This window comes from Nerophis ophidion, linkage group LG08, assembly GCF_033978795.1.
Source record: "Nerophis ophidion isolate RoL-2023_Sa linkage group LG08, RoL_Noph_v1.0, whole genome shotgun sequence".
Lineage (NCBI taxonomy): Eukaryota > Metazoa > Chordata > Actinopteri > Syngnathiformes > Syngnathidae > Nerophis > Nerophis ophidion.
The window spans coordinates 24,783,020-24,800,068 of NC_084618.1; the positions used below are offsets into that span (position 1 = coordinate 24,783,020).

The 17,049-nt window shown below is 41.0% G+C and overlaps 1 protein-coding gene across 2 annotated transcripts in view; it reads right to left on the reverse strand.

The window, feature by feature from the left end:
• The window catches only part of tnpo1 (transportin 1), a 102,732-nt gene that overhangs the window by 51,573 nt on the left and 34,110 nt on the right, over positions 1-17,049 (reverse strand). For both annotated transcript variants that reach the window (XR_009807788.1, XM_061908086.1), the window contains exons 8-11: positions 8,978-9,100; positions 8,796-8,914; positions 8,484-8,544; positions 3,897-4,065 (exon numbers count right to left, since the gene is read on the reverse strand). Coding sequence is in view for 1 of the 2 variants with exons in the window: in XM_061908086.1 (XP_061764070.1) it covers positions 3,897-4,065; positions 8,484-8,544; positions 8,796-8,914; positions 8,978-9,100 (472 nt within the window). In the remaining variant the exon portion in view is untranslated. The remainder of the gene's footprint in view (positions 1-3,896; positions 4,066-8,483; positions 8,545-8,795; positions 8,915-8,977; positions 9,101-17,049) is intronic.

Genomic DNA, 17,049 nt, shown 5'->3' on the forward strand with positions numbered 1-17,049 from the left:
ATCAAGTCCACATCACAGACATGCTGACAACGCTCCAGAAAATGGCGTGTGTTTTTGTTTACGTCGGGTTCCAGTACCACAGTTTTCGGCGATCAAAGTGTTTTTTCAGTGGTGAATACGCCAAAATCATCACGTATTTATTCAGTTCTAAAGCATTGTACCGTATTTTTCTGACTATAAGTCGTGTTTTTTTTTTCATATTTGGGCCGGGGGTGTGACTTATACTCCGGAGCGACTTATGTGTGAAATTATTAACACATTACCGTAAAATATCAAAAAAATATTATTTCGCTCATTCATGTAAGAGACTAGACGTATAAGATTTCATCGGATTTAGCGATTAGGAGTGACAGATTGTTTGGCAAACGTATAGCATGTTCTATATGTTATAGTTATTTGAATGACTCTTACCATAATATGTTACGTTAACATACCAGGCACCTTCTCACTTGGTTATTTATGCCTCATATAACGTACACTTATTCAGCCTGTTGTTCAAGATTCTTTATTTATTTCAAATTTCCTTTCAAATGTCTATTCTTGGTGTTGGGTTTTGTCAAATAAATTTCCCTAAAAATTCGACTTACACTTCAGTGCGACTTATATATATTTTTTTCCTTCCTTATTATGCATTTTCGGCAGGTGCGACGTATACTTCGGCGCGACTTATACTCCGAAAAATACGGTAAATAAATTATTTGATTCGTACTTTGATGTGTCATAACTTTGCTTCCACCAGATGGCAGCAGGTACCACCTGTTGCAACTTATACTCCGAAAAATACGGTAATAGACTGAATCAATGGTTATTTGATACAGGAGTTAAAGTTTAAATGTGTTACAATTTCACTGTTGAGTTCATGTAATACTTTCTGCACCATTCAATTGTAGGAAGACCACGTGTTTATTTACCCTCAAAATGGCGACTTCTCAACAGAAGGCGTTTTGTGTTAAGTTTGCGAAAACAATTGTCATTGTCACAGTGAAGCGGGCTTTCAGAACAGAATTTAGCATTGATCCACCCCATCCCAAGAGCATTCGACGGTGGGTTAAACAAGTTAAAAATAAGTTTTTTCAACAAGGTGGCGCACCGCCCCATTCGCATCTCAAGTTTGAACTTATCTGATTGAAAATGCGCCTCAGCGGTGGATTGATAGAAGAAGTGCTAAAGACCTCGCTCTCTGCGCTTGGCCTGCCAGGTCCCTGGACCCAACTGTGTGTGACTTTTTTCTGTGGGTGTATGTTTGTGGAGAGGCGGTGCCGGCGAGCGAGCAGCGAGGCAGGGCACAACGGAGACCGGCCCAAGATGGTGGCGACGGCGAGCGAACAGAGAGGCGGGGCACGCCGGGAGCGACGCCGCAATCATAATCAGGTGCACGGGGCGCCCAGCTGGGCAGAATCATGTAATCTCTGCGCAAGGTTTACAAGGGCTGCAGCGGAATTGATTAACGTGGACCCCGACTTAAACAAGTTGAAAAACTTATTCGGGTGTTACCATTTAGTGGTCAATTGTACGGAATATGTACAGAACTGTGCAATCTACTAATAAAAGTATCAATCAATCAATCAAAAAGAGAAGGGTGAAGAAGGAAGCGGACGCTGAACGCGAGAGGCAGACAACGACACGGCAAGGTGAAAACGGAAGCTGAACGGTTTTACTAAAAGAATAAAACAAAAAGTTAAATTGCTGTAAGCCATGTCCTTCCTTGGTGGTCCTGGGAACCCGCACGACGGCGAGAGTCCGTCACAATGTTAAAGACAAAGTTTATGTTCCTCCCTTGCCAGCAATTATCGATGACAGAATGAAAGATTGAATAACAGCAGCACTCAACACGGTGGATCGCGACATCCTGGGGCGCATTTGGGAGGAATTCTCATATTGTCTTGATGTCCGTGCTGCAGGTGGTGGCCATAGTGAGCACTTGTAAAGCAATAAATAATAATAATAACGGATTAGGTTTATATTGCGCTTTTCTATTGTTAGATACTCAAAGTGCTCACAGAGAAGTGGGAACCCATCATTCATTCACACCTGGTGGTGGTAAGCTACATCTGTAGCCACAGCTGCCCTGGGGTAGACTGACGGAAGCCTGGCTGCCAGTTTGCGCCTACGGCCCCTCCGACCACCACCAATCATTCATTCATCATTCATTCACCAGTGTGAGCGGCACCAGGGGCAAGGGTGAAGTGTCATGCCCAAGGACACAACGGCAGCGATTTGGATGTCAATAGGTGGGAAGCGAACCTGCCACCCTCAGGTTTCTGGCACGGCCGCTCTACCCACTACGCCATGCCGCCCTTAAATACTCAAAGTTGTGTACAACACGTGTTCAAGCTTGGTTTTCCATTTTCCGTTTTTGAAATATCGAGTGATCATTTTGGCGTATCCTTTTTGAATCGCCCTGTATATCAATTTATATTGTCAACTGTTATATACTGTTTATACCAACGAAAGCGTGGACTCAAGAGACGGAAGTGTTGGCATTAGAGGTAAAACCTGTTGGAATTGTGCCGTTTGATATCATAAGATTGGTAATAAAAAATATGAACAGCGTCAGATTTTATGTGATTTCGTCTGGGGGGTACAATTTATTATAATACCGTATTTTTCGGTCGATAAGGCGTACTTAAAATTATTTAATTTCCTCAAAAATCGCCTTATAACCCGGTGCGCTTAATGCATGGAATAATTCTGGTTGTGTTTAACGACCTCGGAGCAATTTTATTCGGTACATGGTGTAATGATATGTGTGACTAGTAGATGGTAGTTCCACTAAAGAGATACGTGTAGACTGCAATATGACGCCAGTAAACAACACCAAAACTTTAAACGTTCCATTGAAAATAAAGAACATTACACACGGCACTCACAAATCTGTCAAAAAGTTTTAGTATGACTTTGAAGCCGCACCGCTTGATGGATTGTCGGCCAATTACGGCTACCATAGTGTGCTTAAGGACCGCAAAATGGCACCCACTAGCACACATATTATCTGGCATCTTGTTTCACAATATTATGCAAAACAGACTTTTATTATTTTTTGGTAACTGCTTATGTGTATTTGAGATCTGTATAAGTCCTGAAAATGTGCGCACATCCGCCACTGTAGTCCGTGTCGATTCCATAGTCGCTAAGCTTCTTCTTTTTCTCCATCTTCTTGTTATGGAGCATTCAACCTCTGCTGTTGCCATTTCTAATACAAAGTAGCGAAAGTTCTAACTTATATCTCATCTCGCTATGGAAGCACTAATAACTAACTCCCACAGAACTTTAGTTATTAGAGAGTTTCAGTAAGACTGTTTTTCACGGCACACCTTTCTGGCCTTGTGAGCCACGGATGAGAAGATGCTGCTCCGTTGTTGATTTAAGTAAAAAGTCTGAATGTTATTAAAACAATTAGCTCCATCTTTTGACACTTTTTCAACTCCTGTCCTTGCACGCTACACCAAAGATGACGGGGAGAAGACCCTGCCGAAGGTGGGCCACGTAAATAAGACCGCCCACAAAATGTTGCATCCCGAAGCGACTTGTAGAGGATTTGTAAAACATAATCTATGCAACATTTTGACCAGGGAACCACCATAACATGTTATATAGACCACAAGGAAAAGTTTTAAATTTAGAAAAAAATCATAATGTGACCCCTTTGGTGCCCCTTATAATCCGGTGCGCCTTTTGTATGAAAAAAACCTGAATAGAACCGCTCATCAGCAGTGTGTCTTATAATCTGGTGCGCCCTGTGGTCCAGAAAATACGGTACTTAATTTAAATCGCAAGCAAAAAAAAAAGCCCTTATTTTCAAGGTGTGGCGGCGGCGCACCACATTCAATTAGAGGGGAAACCCTAAATAGATATGTGGGCAGTGGATGCCATCTGTACCAAAACAAGCAACTCACGCAGGTTCCAATCCGAGATGGTATCATCATCGTCCAGCTCGTCGTCGTCATCATCTTCGTCCTCGATCCCATCGCCCTCGTGCTGCTGGGCGACGGTGCGGGAGCGGTGGAAGCGCGGCCGGATGTCTTGCTCATTGTCGGGAATGGCCTCATCCTCCTCGATGTCACCCTTAAGACGAACAGAGAAAGCACATCCGAGTCTATAAGCCCTGTTTCAGTTTGAGACCAGGAAAAAAAAAGCCTCGAGCAACAATAGACGCATCCGAGTCCATAAGCCCTGTTTCAGTTTGAGACCAGGAAAAAAAAAGCCTCGAGCAACAATAGTACTCCTTGATCAGCTTCCATAGTCTTCCGAATTTGTCGACACACCAGGGCAACGATCAATCCAAAGAGCAGATAACCTGTGGTCACAGTTCCAAATAGATAGATATCGTCAATGTCTTCAACGGAAAGACCCGCCAGGCACAATACTCTCCACTTCTCCCAAGAGTCCCTCACGTATCCAGCAGAAAACGTCCCGCCAGGACAGGCAGGTTCCCCCCAACCTGAGCTTTTCATTGAGAAGACCTTGTCAACTTGTCATGATCCATGGTCCGGATCATGTTTTGCTTACTAATGTTCTGTTAGTTTTGGACTCCCTTAGTTCCTGTTTTGTGCACTTTGGGTGTCTGTTTGGTTACCATGGGTGCTAATTGGTTTCACCCGCCTCTGATTAGTGCTCTGCACCATCACCTGCTGTTGAGCACTATCAGAGAGCTATTTATTCAGGTTGCTCGCCACAGCTGGGGTGGCTTCATTGTTTGCGGTATGCAACTATCACTTTGGTTTACTCCTGTTCATGATTACTGATCTTGATCCTGTGCTAGCTGTTATCTTAGTTTCCCGTGCGTTTTTCCTTGGTTTGTTTCTTTCTTTTGGTACCATTATGATTAAATTATCATCTCCTACCTCACGCTGTCGTCCGGAGCCGTACGTTCAGCATTCCGGGAGAACAAACCTCGACCCGACCACGCCAACACGTGACAGAATGAAGCCACCCCGACTGTGCAGGCAACGTGAATAAATAGCTCTCTGATAGTGCTCAACAGCCGGTGATGGTGCCGAGCACTAATCAGAGGCAGGTGAAACCAACTAGCACCCATGGTAACCAAAAAAAAAAACACCCAAAGTTCACAAAACAGGAACTAAGGAAGTCCAAAGCTAACAGAACATAACTAAACAAACATGATCCGGACCACGGATCATGACACAACTGAGTTCAATTCCATGTTTTAGATTTCAGAGAACAGTGCAAAAGAGAGGCTCTTAAAAAAGGTATGAAGAGACGAAGAAGCAAAGCAAGAGAGAAATAATGCAAAAAGTCAGTGTTCAAAACCAAGAAAACTAAATACAAAAAATAGTGGCATTTTACTTTAACTAAGCAAAATTATCTGCCAATAGAACAAGAAAATTCGGCTTGTCAAAACTTTCCAAAACAAGTAAAATTAGATAACCTCAATTAACCCAAAAATACCTTAAAATAAGTATATATTCTCACTAATAAAAAGTGCGCTTTTCTTGGTAGAAAAAACAGACCTTTTTGCTCAATATGTTGAAAAATATTCTTACATTAAGTAAACGCTAGTGCCATTATCTTGACATAATGATATGTGCTCGGCATTACATTTCTTGAAACCAGCAACCTTATACTGAAAACTAGTTTATTGTTTTTAATGGAAAAGCAACAAGGCAACCACTTGTTACTCTCGGGGTATCTTAGCAGCTCAGGCAAATCATATGGTCTAAAAATGCATTTTCCCAGCGTTAACATAACACCAACGTTCCAAGTGCGTGCTATTTCAGTGAATTAGTGCGCATATACACAGCCCGGCCCCCGGCCAAAATGTTTTTGATTGTAATTTTGAAGAATTTTTCTGAATGTGCATGAACTATTTATGTAAAAAAAAAAATGAAATGTCACATGTTAAATTGTTTAAATATTAACTGTCAGTTTGCTGTACTGTGCCAACTGTACTACTATATGAGTACCGTATTTTTCGGAGAATAAGTCGCTCCGGAGTATAAGTTGCACCTGCCAAAAATGCATAATAGAGAAGGAAAACAACATATAAGTCGCACTGGAGTATAAGTCGCATTTTTGGGGGAAATTTACCAAGAATTGACATTTGAAAGGCAATTTAAAATAAATAAAGAATAGTGAACAGCAGGCTGAATAAGTGTACGTTATATGATGCATGAATAACCAACTGAGAAGGTGCCTGGTATGTTAACGTAACATATTATGGTAAGAGTCATTCGAATAACTATTACATATAGAACATGCTATACGTTTACCAAACAATCTGTCACTCCTAATCGCTAAATCCCATGAAATCTTCTTCCTCTGTGTCGCTTCTGAACAACTCTGTCAACTCCAAAGGTAGACAATGCGCCGCTTCCTCTTCTATCGGTACGTCGCTTACGTCAGAGTCATCGTCAGTTGCATAATTCGCAACTCCCAGCTTGTAACCTGCAGTATTTGACTTCCTTTTCGGTGCCATTTTTGTTCAGTTCTTCTCACTTTTTATAAATTAGCGCCAATGTTGAAACGGTGGAAGTAGTACCAGGTAGCATCTTTTTTTCCACACTATGCACTTCTGCCATGACCCGCCTTTGCCAAATTTTCATTGGTTGACGTGTGTGTGACGATTACTGATATCCGGCTGGTCTCTTACGTGAATGAGATAAATAATATTATTTGATATTTTATGGTAATGTGTTAATAATTTCACATAAATCGTTCCGGAATATATGTCGCACTATGAAAAAAACTGCGACTTATAGTCCGGAAAATGCGGTGTTTTCTATTGTTTTAATTGAAAATTAAACAACAAAGTCAACTGTTTTAATTATGAGACACAAATGTGTCAAAACATGATTTTTTTTCTCATGCTGAAATAAATAATTAATACTTTGAAAAAGCAGTTTTATACTTGTGTTGATGACACAGCTTTGCAACAGTTGATATTCTAGTTTCAAGCATGTTTTGCTCAATATAGGTCATCAAATCTCAGCAACAAGCTGTAATATCTTACTGAAATCATTTAGGACCAAAACCAAAACCCTTAAATCAAGTAAAACACTAACATAAAATCTGCTTAGTGAGAAGTAGAGATGCGCGGTTTGCGGTCACAACCGCAGCCGCGGGTCGGGCGGGTGACATGACGAAAAAATACATTTTAAATAGATTCGGGCGGGTGGCGGTTGAACCAATTCGGAAATATATATTGTAATAATCCCAGGATTGTAGGCTCATAAAACTTCTTCGTTTGTCTTGTCTTTATTGCACAAGATGTAACACAACCACACAACAGCTCTCGTGTCTCTAACGCTTTTCCCGGGACAACGCAAACTCTCACTTCCTGTCGATTACGTCACTTCCCTATCTCTCCCAGAAGTCCCGCCCCCCAGCAGAAGTCATTGGCTAACACCCCGTAGCCAGCCGCTACATTATACATAGTTAAATGTTATGTTGAAGAGGTTAATTTAGCCTACTGACGTGTATTTATAAATGGTTGATTTATATAGGCTGGTAGGTAAAGTGTTGTACCTGACAACTCTTGATAGTACAATCCATATAACACGTCACAGACGACGTCACGTGACACCTCTGATGAAGGCTGCAGAAGCAAGGTAGCCCAAACTTGTCAGGTACAACACTTTACCTTACTAGCCTATAGAAATCAACCATTTATAAATAGTTAAATGTTGTTACGAAAAACGAGCAGCACTCTTTGAAACAGTATGTGGGTATACTTTTATTTTGAAATGTCTAGTTTGGTCTGTCGACGGATGTAAGGAAGCTACTTCCGGGTATGGCCAACGAGGTTTTTGTCATTTGTTGGTATTTTATTTGGTAAAATATTTGATCCACATGCTGTGCATGTTATTATTTTTACATTTGTAACGTGCTTTATTTATTAGTTTTCACGGTGAATTTGAAGGGAAAGTAAGCCTTCAAATAAATCAGTTCAAGAAAGCCATTGTGTCTGTGCTATTTGGAGGGAGTTACACTTTCTAACCTCACTAATGCCTTGCATCGTCTGTATTAGATATATAACAACAGGCGAGTGGCGGGCGGGTGTGGCTTTGATGAAATGTTGGTTTGGGTGAGTGGCGGGTGGATGACGACTTTTGTGATGAGGTTTCGGGTCTTATAATTGCCTATCCGCGCATCTCTAGTGAGAATAATTATCTTATTAGACAGAAAATAGGCAAATATCACCCTTATTTGAGATATTTAATCTTACACAGATTTTAGTTTTTGTAGTGTAGGGAGAAGGAGGGGAATGCGTTTGCCTGCGTTAAGTTTTTCAAGTGCACTTGCAAAGTTTGTACCGTAATTATACAAACTTATATCATTGTAAACGTTAAGTGGTATTTCAACAGCTTCCCAATGACTTGCTGGTCATCTTACACTGACCCAACATAATTGGTTGTCGTCCCCAGGGTCACACAAACAAGCCAAGTGGACTAGACGTCACCCTGTGTCACGGGTCACGACACAGCCCCGCCCTGACGTTCAAATATCGAGCGGCGTAAACTGACCTTGAGCATGATGATGTCGATCTCGGAGTACTTCATCCCGTTGACGAGCACCGGCGTGAGCCTGGGGAGGAAGCGCCAGGACAGCGTGAACAAAGGGCAAGGACGAGTCCGAGCCAACAAACAATCACTCACAACCCGTTTTGGCAGGGGCGGCGGGTTAACGTGACAGATGTTTACGGCCGAGGTCAGGAGTCAGGGTTCTTAATCAGCAAGCCCGGACAAGGTCTTCGCTGACTTTACGACCCGGGCGCCAATGAATTAACTGCGTTTTGGGGTGTGAGCTGAGAAGGGTGCGTCTTAAGAGGTGCTTACTGGGAAAGATGGCCGCACAGCACCTCCTTGCACACAGGCTGCTCCGCCAGGGTGAGCCAGAACTCGCAGGCCTCCAGCGCCACGTTCTCGTCTTGGTCCTGCGTCCTCAAGAGCATGTACTGGAAGGACAACCCTGGTTGGAGATTTAAGTCCAAGGGAACGCGCGACTTGGTGTCACTCACCTCGATGATGTTGTGCATGTGAGGCAGCAGTCGGTCCAGACGGACTTCCAGCAGCATCACGAGAGCCCTGCACACGTTCTTGCGCACCTCGGGCTCCTCGTCTGTCGCCAGCGCAAACAAGTTCTGTACAGGGAACCCAAAAACACCAGCATTTAGGGGCGTGAGTCTTTGGTCATCTAACAATTCGATCTGATTCCTATTACTGGGGTGATGATTCGATTTAGGGCTGGGCGATATATCGATATACTCGACATATCACAGGTTTGTCTCTGTGCGATATAGAAAATGACTATATCGTGATATTCGAGTATACGTTCTCACACAATTGCTTTTAGCTGTAGGCATTACACTGCATGCATTTCCCACTCTTTCTTGTCTCTCCTTCTCACAGAGACATAAAACAAGCGCAGCTTCTTACATACGTCACATACTATACTGTGACACGTGATACGTCACATGCCCTCCCCGAGCAGAGAGATAGCTACATGGGTAACATTAGCTGTGATGCTAGCGGAGCGGTGCGAGTGGTAATACCAGAGAGAGAAGGTGCGAATCTGGTAACAAATGGAGGAAGAATTAATTCCCAAGAAAAACAGCACGGGGCGCATCGTCTGCCGGTGGTTTGGCTTCAAGCGGGAATATGTTGAACAATTATGCGGCAAAAGCGTTGCTACAAAAAGTAGCAGCACTGCTAATTTGTAGCATCATTTGAAAAGTCACCCGCTAGAGAATGAAGAGTGCGTGAAACTGCATGTCAACATCTACGTTCGGTGCCACACCCACAAAATGCCGAAGCAACAATTTCCAGATCAACACCGTATGAAAAAAATAGTCAACGACAGAAGGAGATAACGTCCGCAGGAACCTACCACAGAGCGAAGGACATACAGTATTTGATTTCCTATTATGCAGCTCATTTTTATTTGACAGTTATTGAAATATCTTGTGTGACATCATGCACAAAAGTGCAATATATTTGTTTTAAACTATTCTAGTGGCGATTTGTACGAAAAGTACAATTTAATTTAGTGTTTTGATATGTCATCTTAGTGACATTATGCACAAAAGTGCACTAATAGCTTGTTTTAAAATGTCTCTAGCAATCTTGCACATTCTGTTTTGAAATGACATCGTTTGTGCCACTGCTTAATAATTACAGTTTTGATAAATTGACTTAGTTGTGATTTCCTTCTCTGCATGAAAGTTTAAAATGAGCATATATTAATGCAGTATGAAGAAGAATGTTTTGATGTAGACACATAGAATCATCATACTGCTGTGATTATACGTATCAAATGTTCACTCAAGGCCAAGGCAAAATATCGAGATACATATCGTGTATCGTGATATGGCCTAAAAATATTGAGATATTTAGGAAAGGCCATATCGCCCAGGCCTAATTTGTAGCATCATTTGAAAAGTCACCCACTAGAGAATGAATAGTGCTTGAAACTGCATGTCAACATCTCCGTTCAGTGCCACACCCACAAAATGCCGAAGCAACCGTTTCCAGATCAACACCGTATGAAACAAATAGTCAACAACAGAAAGAGATTATGTCCGCATTAACCTACCACATAGCGAAAGACATACACTTTTTTAGTTGCAATTATGCAGCTCATTTTTATTTGACACTTATTGAAATATCTTGTGTGACATCATGTACAAAAGTGCACTTTATTCGTTTTTAACTATTGTAGTGGCGTTCTGTACAAAAAAAGCACCTTTGATTTCGTGTTGTTTTGATATGTCATCTTAGTGATATGCACTAAAGTGCACTAATAGCTTGTTTTAAAATATCTGTCAATCTTGCACTTTCTGTTTTGGAAATGACATTAATGTTGGGGCCACTGCTTAATAACTGTTTAATAAATACTGTTTAGGTAAATTGACTTAATGGTGAAGATATTTGATGATACTTTTAGGAAATGTCAGACCTCTGACAAGGACCAAGTGGTTAGTTTTTGGAAAAGGAAAAGGTTCTAAGAATTATTTTAGGCATGAAAAGTTTTTGCACAGAAAGAATAGATTGGATTTGTAGCTAAATTGTCCGATTTATAGCAAGAAATAAGTCTCCCGCTGGTGCATTACATCAATATATCACTGTAATATGGAATAGTGCCTTAGAAACTCAAGACTGCAAAACTCATCTAAATTTTTAAAGCCAGGTTATGTAAAATGACGGACCCATATCGGTTGTACCCACTCTCTCTCCAAAGTATTTGAGCAGATCGCATATAATAGGTTAAGTGGTGTCATGAATAAAGTAAGTATTCCAACTTTATGTCAGTATGGTTTTGGAAAACAGAGCACAACCTGCATGGCAATTTTAGATCTTGTCGAAAAAGTGTGGAGTTGGTGTCTTCCTTAAATTGACAAAAGCCTTTGATATAGAGATGTCCAATAATAGCTTTTTTGCCGATAGCCGATATTCCGAAATTGTCTTACTCTTAATTACGATTCCGATATCAACCGATACCGATTTATACAGACGCGGAATTAACACATTATTATGCTTAATTTTGTTGTGATGCCCCGCTGGATGCATTAAACAATGTAACAAGGTTTTCCAAAATAAATCAACTCAAGTTATTGGAAAAAAAGGCCAACATGGCACTGCCATATTTATTATTGGAGTCACAAAGTGAATAATTGTTTTCAACATGCCTCAAAACATCAGCTTGGAATTTGGGACATGCTCTCCCTGAGAGAGCATGAGGAGGTTGAGGTGGACGGGTTGAAGTTCTGGGTATTTGTTCTGTTGTGTTTATGTTGTGTTATGGTGCGGATGTTCTCCCGAAATATGTTTGTCATTCTTGTTTTGTGTGAGTTCACAGTGTGGCGCATATTTGTAACAGTGTTAAAGTTGTTTTATGGCCACCCTCAGTGTGACCTGTATGGCTGTTGACCAAGTATGCCTTGCATATATTACTTGGAAGAAAACTGGTTTTGTTTAATAAAATTCAACTCAAACATTTATTAAAGTCAAATACAAATAAGGCAACAAGTAAAGTATCCAACATTTTTCTTTTCAAAAGTAAATATGTACAGCAGATATGATCTTCTACATCATGGGACTCAGACACACGGCCCGCGGGCCAATCGCGGCTCGCAAGACGTTATTTTGCGGCCTGCACCTTAATATGAAAGTTTAATGTTAGTGCGCCCCGCAAGTTTTATATGAATGGCGCTTGACAGCGTTGTGTTATTTGGGTCCAAAATGGCTATTCCAACGTTCTGGGTTGCCTACCCCTGCGTTGGTGGAAAAGCGGCAAATGAGTGAAAGCGACAGAGACGTTGCCATGGAGACAAGGGTTTTCTTACGTGCCTGGCTGCAGTCACACCGCAACACCTGTCCGTAAGTAATAACAGTCCCCGATAACCTGGACCAATTCAAACTGTTATCCGTTTTTTTATTGTTTAATTTGCATTGCCTCACACGATAAACAATACTTATATTTCTATACGACGCCGGATAACACTCCGGGAGCCGTCACATTTTTGCGCTCGCTATCCCGGTACTTTCCCGGCTATTGTCCGCCGACCGCCGTGTTGCTGTAGAGAGAAAAAGCTGAACGACACACATTTCGGAAATAACATTATTGTCCGTGCGTCGGCTAAATACAAATATATTCCACAACCCAAAACATGTCTTTTTCCAAGCTTTTAGTGAAGAGAAAGGTTAGTGATGTGCAAAGACAATTCCAGGAAGAGTGGCAGATGCAATATTTCTTTGTTGAGCACATCGGCACCCCGACATGTCTTATTTGCACAGAGAAAGTTGCGGTGCAAAAGGATTACAATTTGAAACGTCATTACACAACTAGACATGCTGAGAAGTATGCAACATTTTTTTTAAGAAATCTTTTGTCGCGGCCCAGCCTCACGCAGACTCAGCGTCCTGTGGCCCTCAGATAAATTGAGTTTGAGACCCCTGATCTATATCAACAATATGATTTGCCCAAGTGACTGGATATAACAGATTATTATTATTTTTTTAATAAACTTTTTTTTAATTTTTTCAATAGATTAGGAATTGTTACAACGAAGAATTGCCAAAATTCATGCCAAAATCAAGAAGAAACTTCTCTAAAACTTTAGCCCCAGACTTCTTCTATTTGTTTGAGATGATCATTACTGCCACAAGTGGTGCAAAAGTGTATTACATACTGAGTACTCCTGCGTCCCATAAGGACCACAGAGAACTGATTACAGTCAATATTTGTCTAATCTTCTAATAGAACTTGTAAAATAAGGGCAATGTCTGGATTATAGAAAGAGTGCAACGTAAAAAAATACTACAGTATTTTACGGAGTATAAGTCACTCTGGAGTATAAGCCGCACCTGCCGAAAATGCATAATAAAGAAGGAAAAAACATAAGTCGCACTGGAGTATAAGTCGCATTTTTGAGGGAAATTTATTTGATAAAACCCAACACCAAGAAAAGACATTTGAAAGGCAATTTAAAATAAATAAAGAATAGTGAACAACAGACTGAATAAGTGTACGTTATATGACGCATAAATAACCAACTGAGAAGGTGCCTGGTATGTTAACGTAACATATTATGGTAAGAGTCATTCAAATAACTATAACATATAGAACATGCTATACGTTTACCAAACAATCTGTCACTCCTAATTGCTAAATCCCATGAAATCTTATACGTCTAGTCTCTTACTTGAATGAGCTAAATAATATTATTTTAAATTTTACGGTAACGTGTTAATAATTTCACACATAAGTCGCTCCTGAGTATAAGTCGCAAACTATGAAAAAAACTGCGACTATAATCCGAAAAATACGGTATATTGATGAATTCTTATATTTTATAAACCCATTGATGATAGCAAAACTATCAAAATATGTTGGCTTGTTTAAACAAGTCAGACACTCTGCCTCTGAGGCACTTCTAATCCTGTACATATCCTTATTTCAACCACATCTAAATCACTGCAATATCTTACACTCTTACACTTACGAAAGTTATCAACATAAATTACAAATCCTTCAAAAGAAAGCAATACCAACCATACCATGGTCGGACTTTAATACTCCCTCAGATCCACTCTTTCACAGGATGAAACACTCTGTGAGTACCTCCTGACTTAACGCATGTGGAATGTATAATGTGGTATACAAGATGAATAATGGGCTCTGCGAGCTCATTCCTCTTCCACACATTGACATAAGACTGGAAGAAAACATTGCCTAAAGGGCAAACGCCGTTAACTCAAATGCACAAGCTTTAGTGCAATGCGTAAATGCCCAAATGACCGGAATGAACATAACAGTCCAATCACATAATCTTCTTCATTGAGAAAATCTAAAAAACTCTTGAAACACAAATTATTGCTACTTATACCACACTATGAAGCCCAAACGCTGAAAACCAATTACGGTCATGCGCACCAAGAGATGTATTATTAACATGAATTAATTATTCAACATCTATTATTGTTGTATGCATACTGAAATAGATATACATAATGTAAGCACATTGCAATATGTAGGACTACCAACTACTAAAAAAATGGGTGGAATAGTATAAATTGAAACAGTAAATATGCATGAAATGTTGAGGAAATGGTTTAGGATATAAACATGGGAAAATGTTAGTAATGTTGTACTTTTATTATCTTACACGTACAGTATTGGGGCTAGGGTTGTCCCGATCCGATATTTGGACCGGATCGGCCGCCGATATTTGCCAAAAAATGCGCATCGGCAAAGCATGGGAAAATGCCGATCCAGATCTAGTTTAAAAAAAAAAAAAAAAACTCCGGTCCGTGTTTTCCAACGCACAGATTTAAATAATACATTCCACTCTTCTGCTGCTCCCTACGCTCCATTCCGCATTTTCCAGCAAACCTTCAACACATCCACAGGTCTGTGTTCTAACCGTTAAGACGGCCGTGTGAATTAAAAGTTACGGTAAAAATGTCAGCTGTGTGGGATTATTTTACCCTACAAAACGAAAAAGATGAAGAGGTGGAGGGCAAAACATGCCACAATGAAGTCAAGCGTGGTGGTAAAGTTGTAAGACATTTTAATGACTCTTGGGAGTGAGAGGCTTTTTAGCACTCATCATTCATGAACACAGGATCAGGCTGACACTTGAGCATCTTGAAGTGCTCGTCTTTGTTAGAAAGAATCTCACCATTATGCTTGGACTTTAATTCTTTGCCCCCCCCCCCGACTGGGGTAAACAATTGAAAGGAGTGTGTAGATATGTATTTAATTCTTTTTTATTTTTTTTTAAGTTTACACTTGTTCAAGAGCAAGTATTGATGCTGAGTTATAGACATTTTATCCCACTCAGGTTATTTGTATGTTTTTCTTTTTTTTAATAATGTTTGCAGCATTATTTGCACTATATACTGTTCACTTTTTTACTGTTTAATGATGCCATTTCTGTTTGTCATGTATAACTTTTTCTACTTTGTGTTTATCCATGAATACCAACCATTGTGTATTATTCAAACTCACCTAATTCAGCTGGCTAGTTGTTATCAAGAGTACTAAAACCCTTTTCAACATGAATCTGACAACTAAGTAGGCTAAATAACTTTAAACTTTAATACATGCTCGGATAGGTCAGTATCGGTATGGATCGGAAGTGCAAAAACAATATCGGTATTGGATCGGAAGTGCAAAAACCTGGATCGGGACATCCCTAATTGGGGCCTCTGTTTATAAGCTATTACAGCTTCCTGGGAGTTTCCCTTTTACAAAGCACGTACAAATCATATAAAACTGAAGTGTAAGGACTTGTATAATGTTTTGAAAATAAAGAGAATTGTTGTTGTTGACGGTGATTAAGGATTTTTTTTTAATTTTTGGAGCATTCAAGTGTTTTTCTAGTTACTATAATTATTACCATTTATCTCGCTTTTAATATATATATTTTAGGATTGGTGGGGCAGGGACAAAGGAAGTACCCAGTGAATTAACTGTATTATCCATCCAACCATTTTCTAACCGGTTGTCCCTTTTGGGGTCGCGGGAGGTGCTGGAGCCTATCTCAGTTGCATTCGGGCCTTTGGAAGGCGGCGTACACCCTGGACAAGTCGCCACCTCATCACAGGGCCAACACAGATAGACAACATTATGGTAGTTATAATAATATATATTTGTTTAAATGATGAATTACGAATTTAAATTATTAAAAATAGAAATTATCTGTTTATGATGCTCAAATAAAATTATTATTATTATTTACAACTAACTGTGGACCAGCTCTATACTCTCGGCAGGGTTCTTGAGGGTGCATGGGAGTTTGCCCAACCAGTCTACATGTGCTTTGTGGACTTGGAGAAGGCATTCGACCGTGTCCCTCGGGAAGTCCTGTGGGGAGTGCTCAGAGAGTATGGGGTATCGGAATGTCTTATTGTGGCAGTCCGCTCTCTGTATGATCAGTGTCAGAGCTTGGTCCGCATTGCTGGCAGTAAGTCGGACACATTTCCAGTGAAGGTTGGACTCCGCCAAGGCTGTCCTTTGTCACCGATTCTGTTCATAACTTTTATGGACAGAATTTCTAGGCGCAGCCAAGGCGTTGAGGGGTTCCGGTTTGGTGGCCACGGGATTAGGTCTCTGCTTTTTGCAGATGATGTAGTCCTGATGGCTTCATCTGGCCGGGATCTTCAGCTCTCACTGGATCGGTTCGCAGCCGAGTGTGAAGCGACCGGAATGAGAATCAGCACCTCCAAGTCCGAGTCCATGGTTCTCGCCCGGAAAAGGGTGGAGTGCCATCTCCGGGTTGGGGAGGAGACCCTGCCCCAAGTGGAGGAGTTCAAGTACCTAGGAGTCTTGTTCACGAGTGGGGGAAGAGTGGATCGTGAGATCGACAGGCGGATCGGTGCGGCGTCTTCAGTAATGCGGACGTTGTATCGATCCGTTGTGGTGAAGAAGGAGCTGAGCCGGAAGGCAAAGCTCTCAATTTACCGGTCGATCTACGTTCCCATCCTCACCTATGGTCATGAGCTTTGGGTCCTGACCGAAAGGATAAGATCACGGGTACAAGCGGCCGAAATGAGTTTCCTCCGCCGGGTGGCGGGGCTCTCCCTTAGA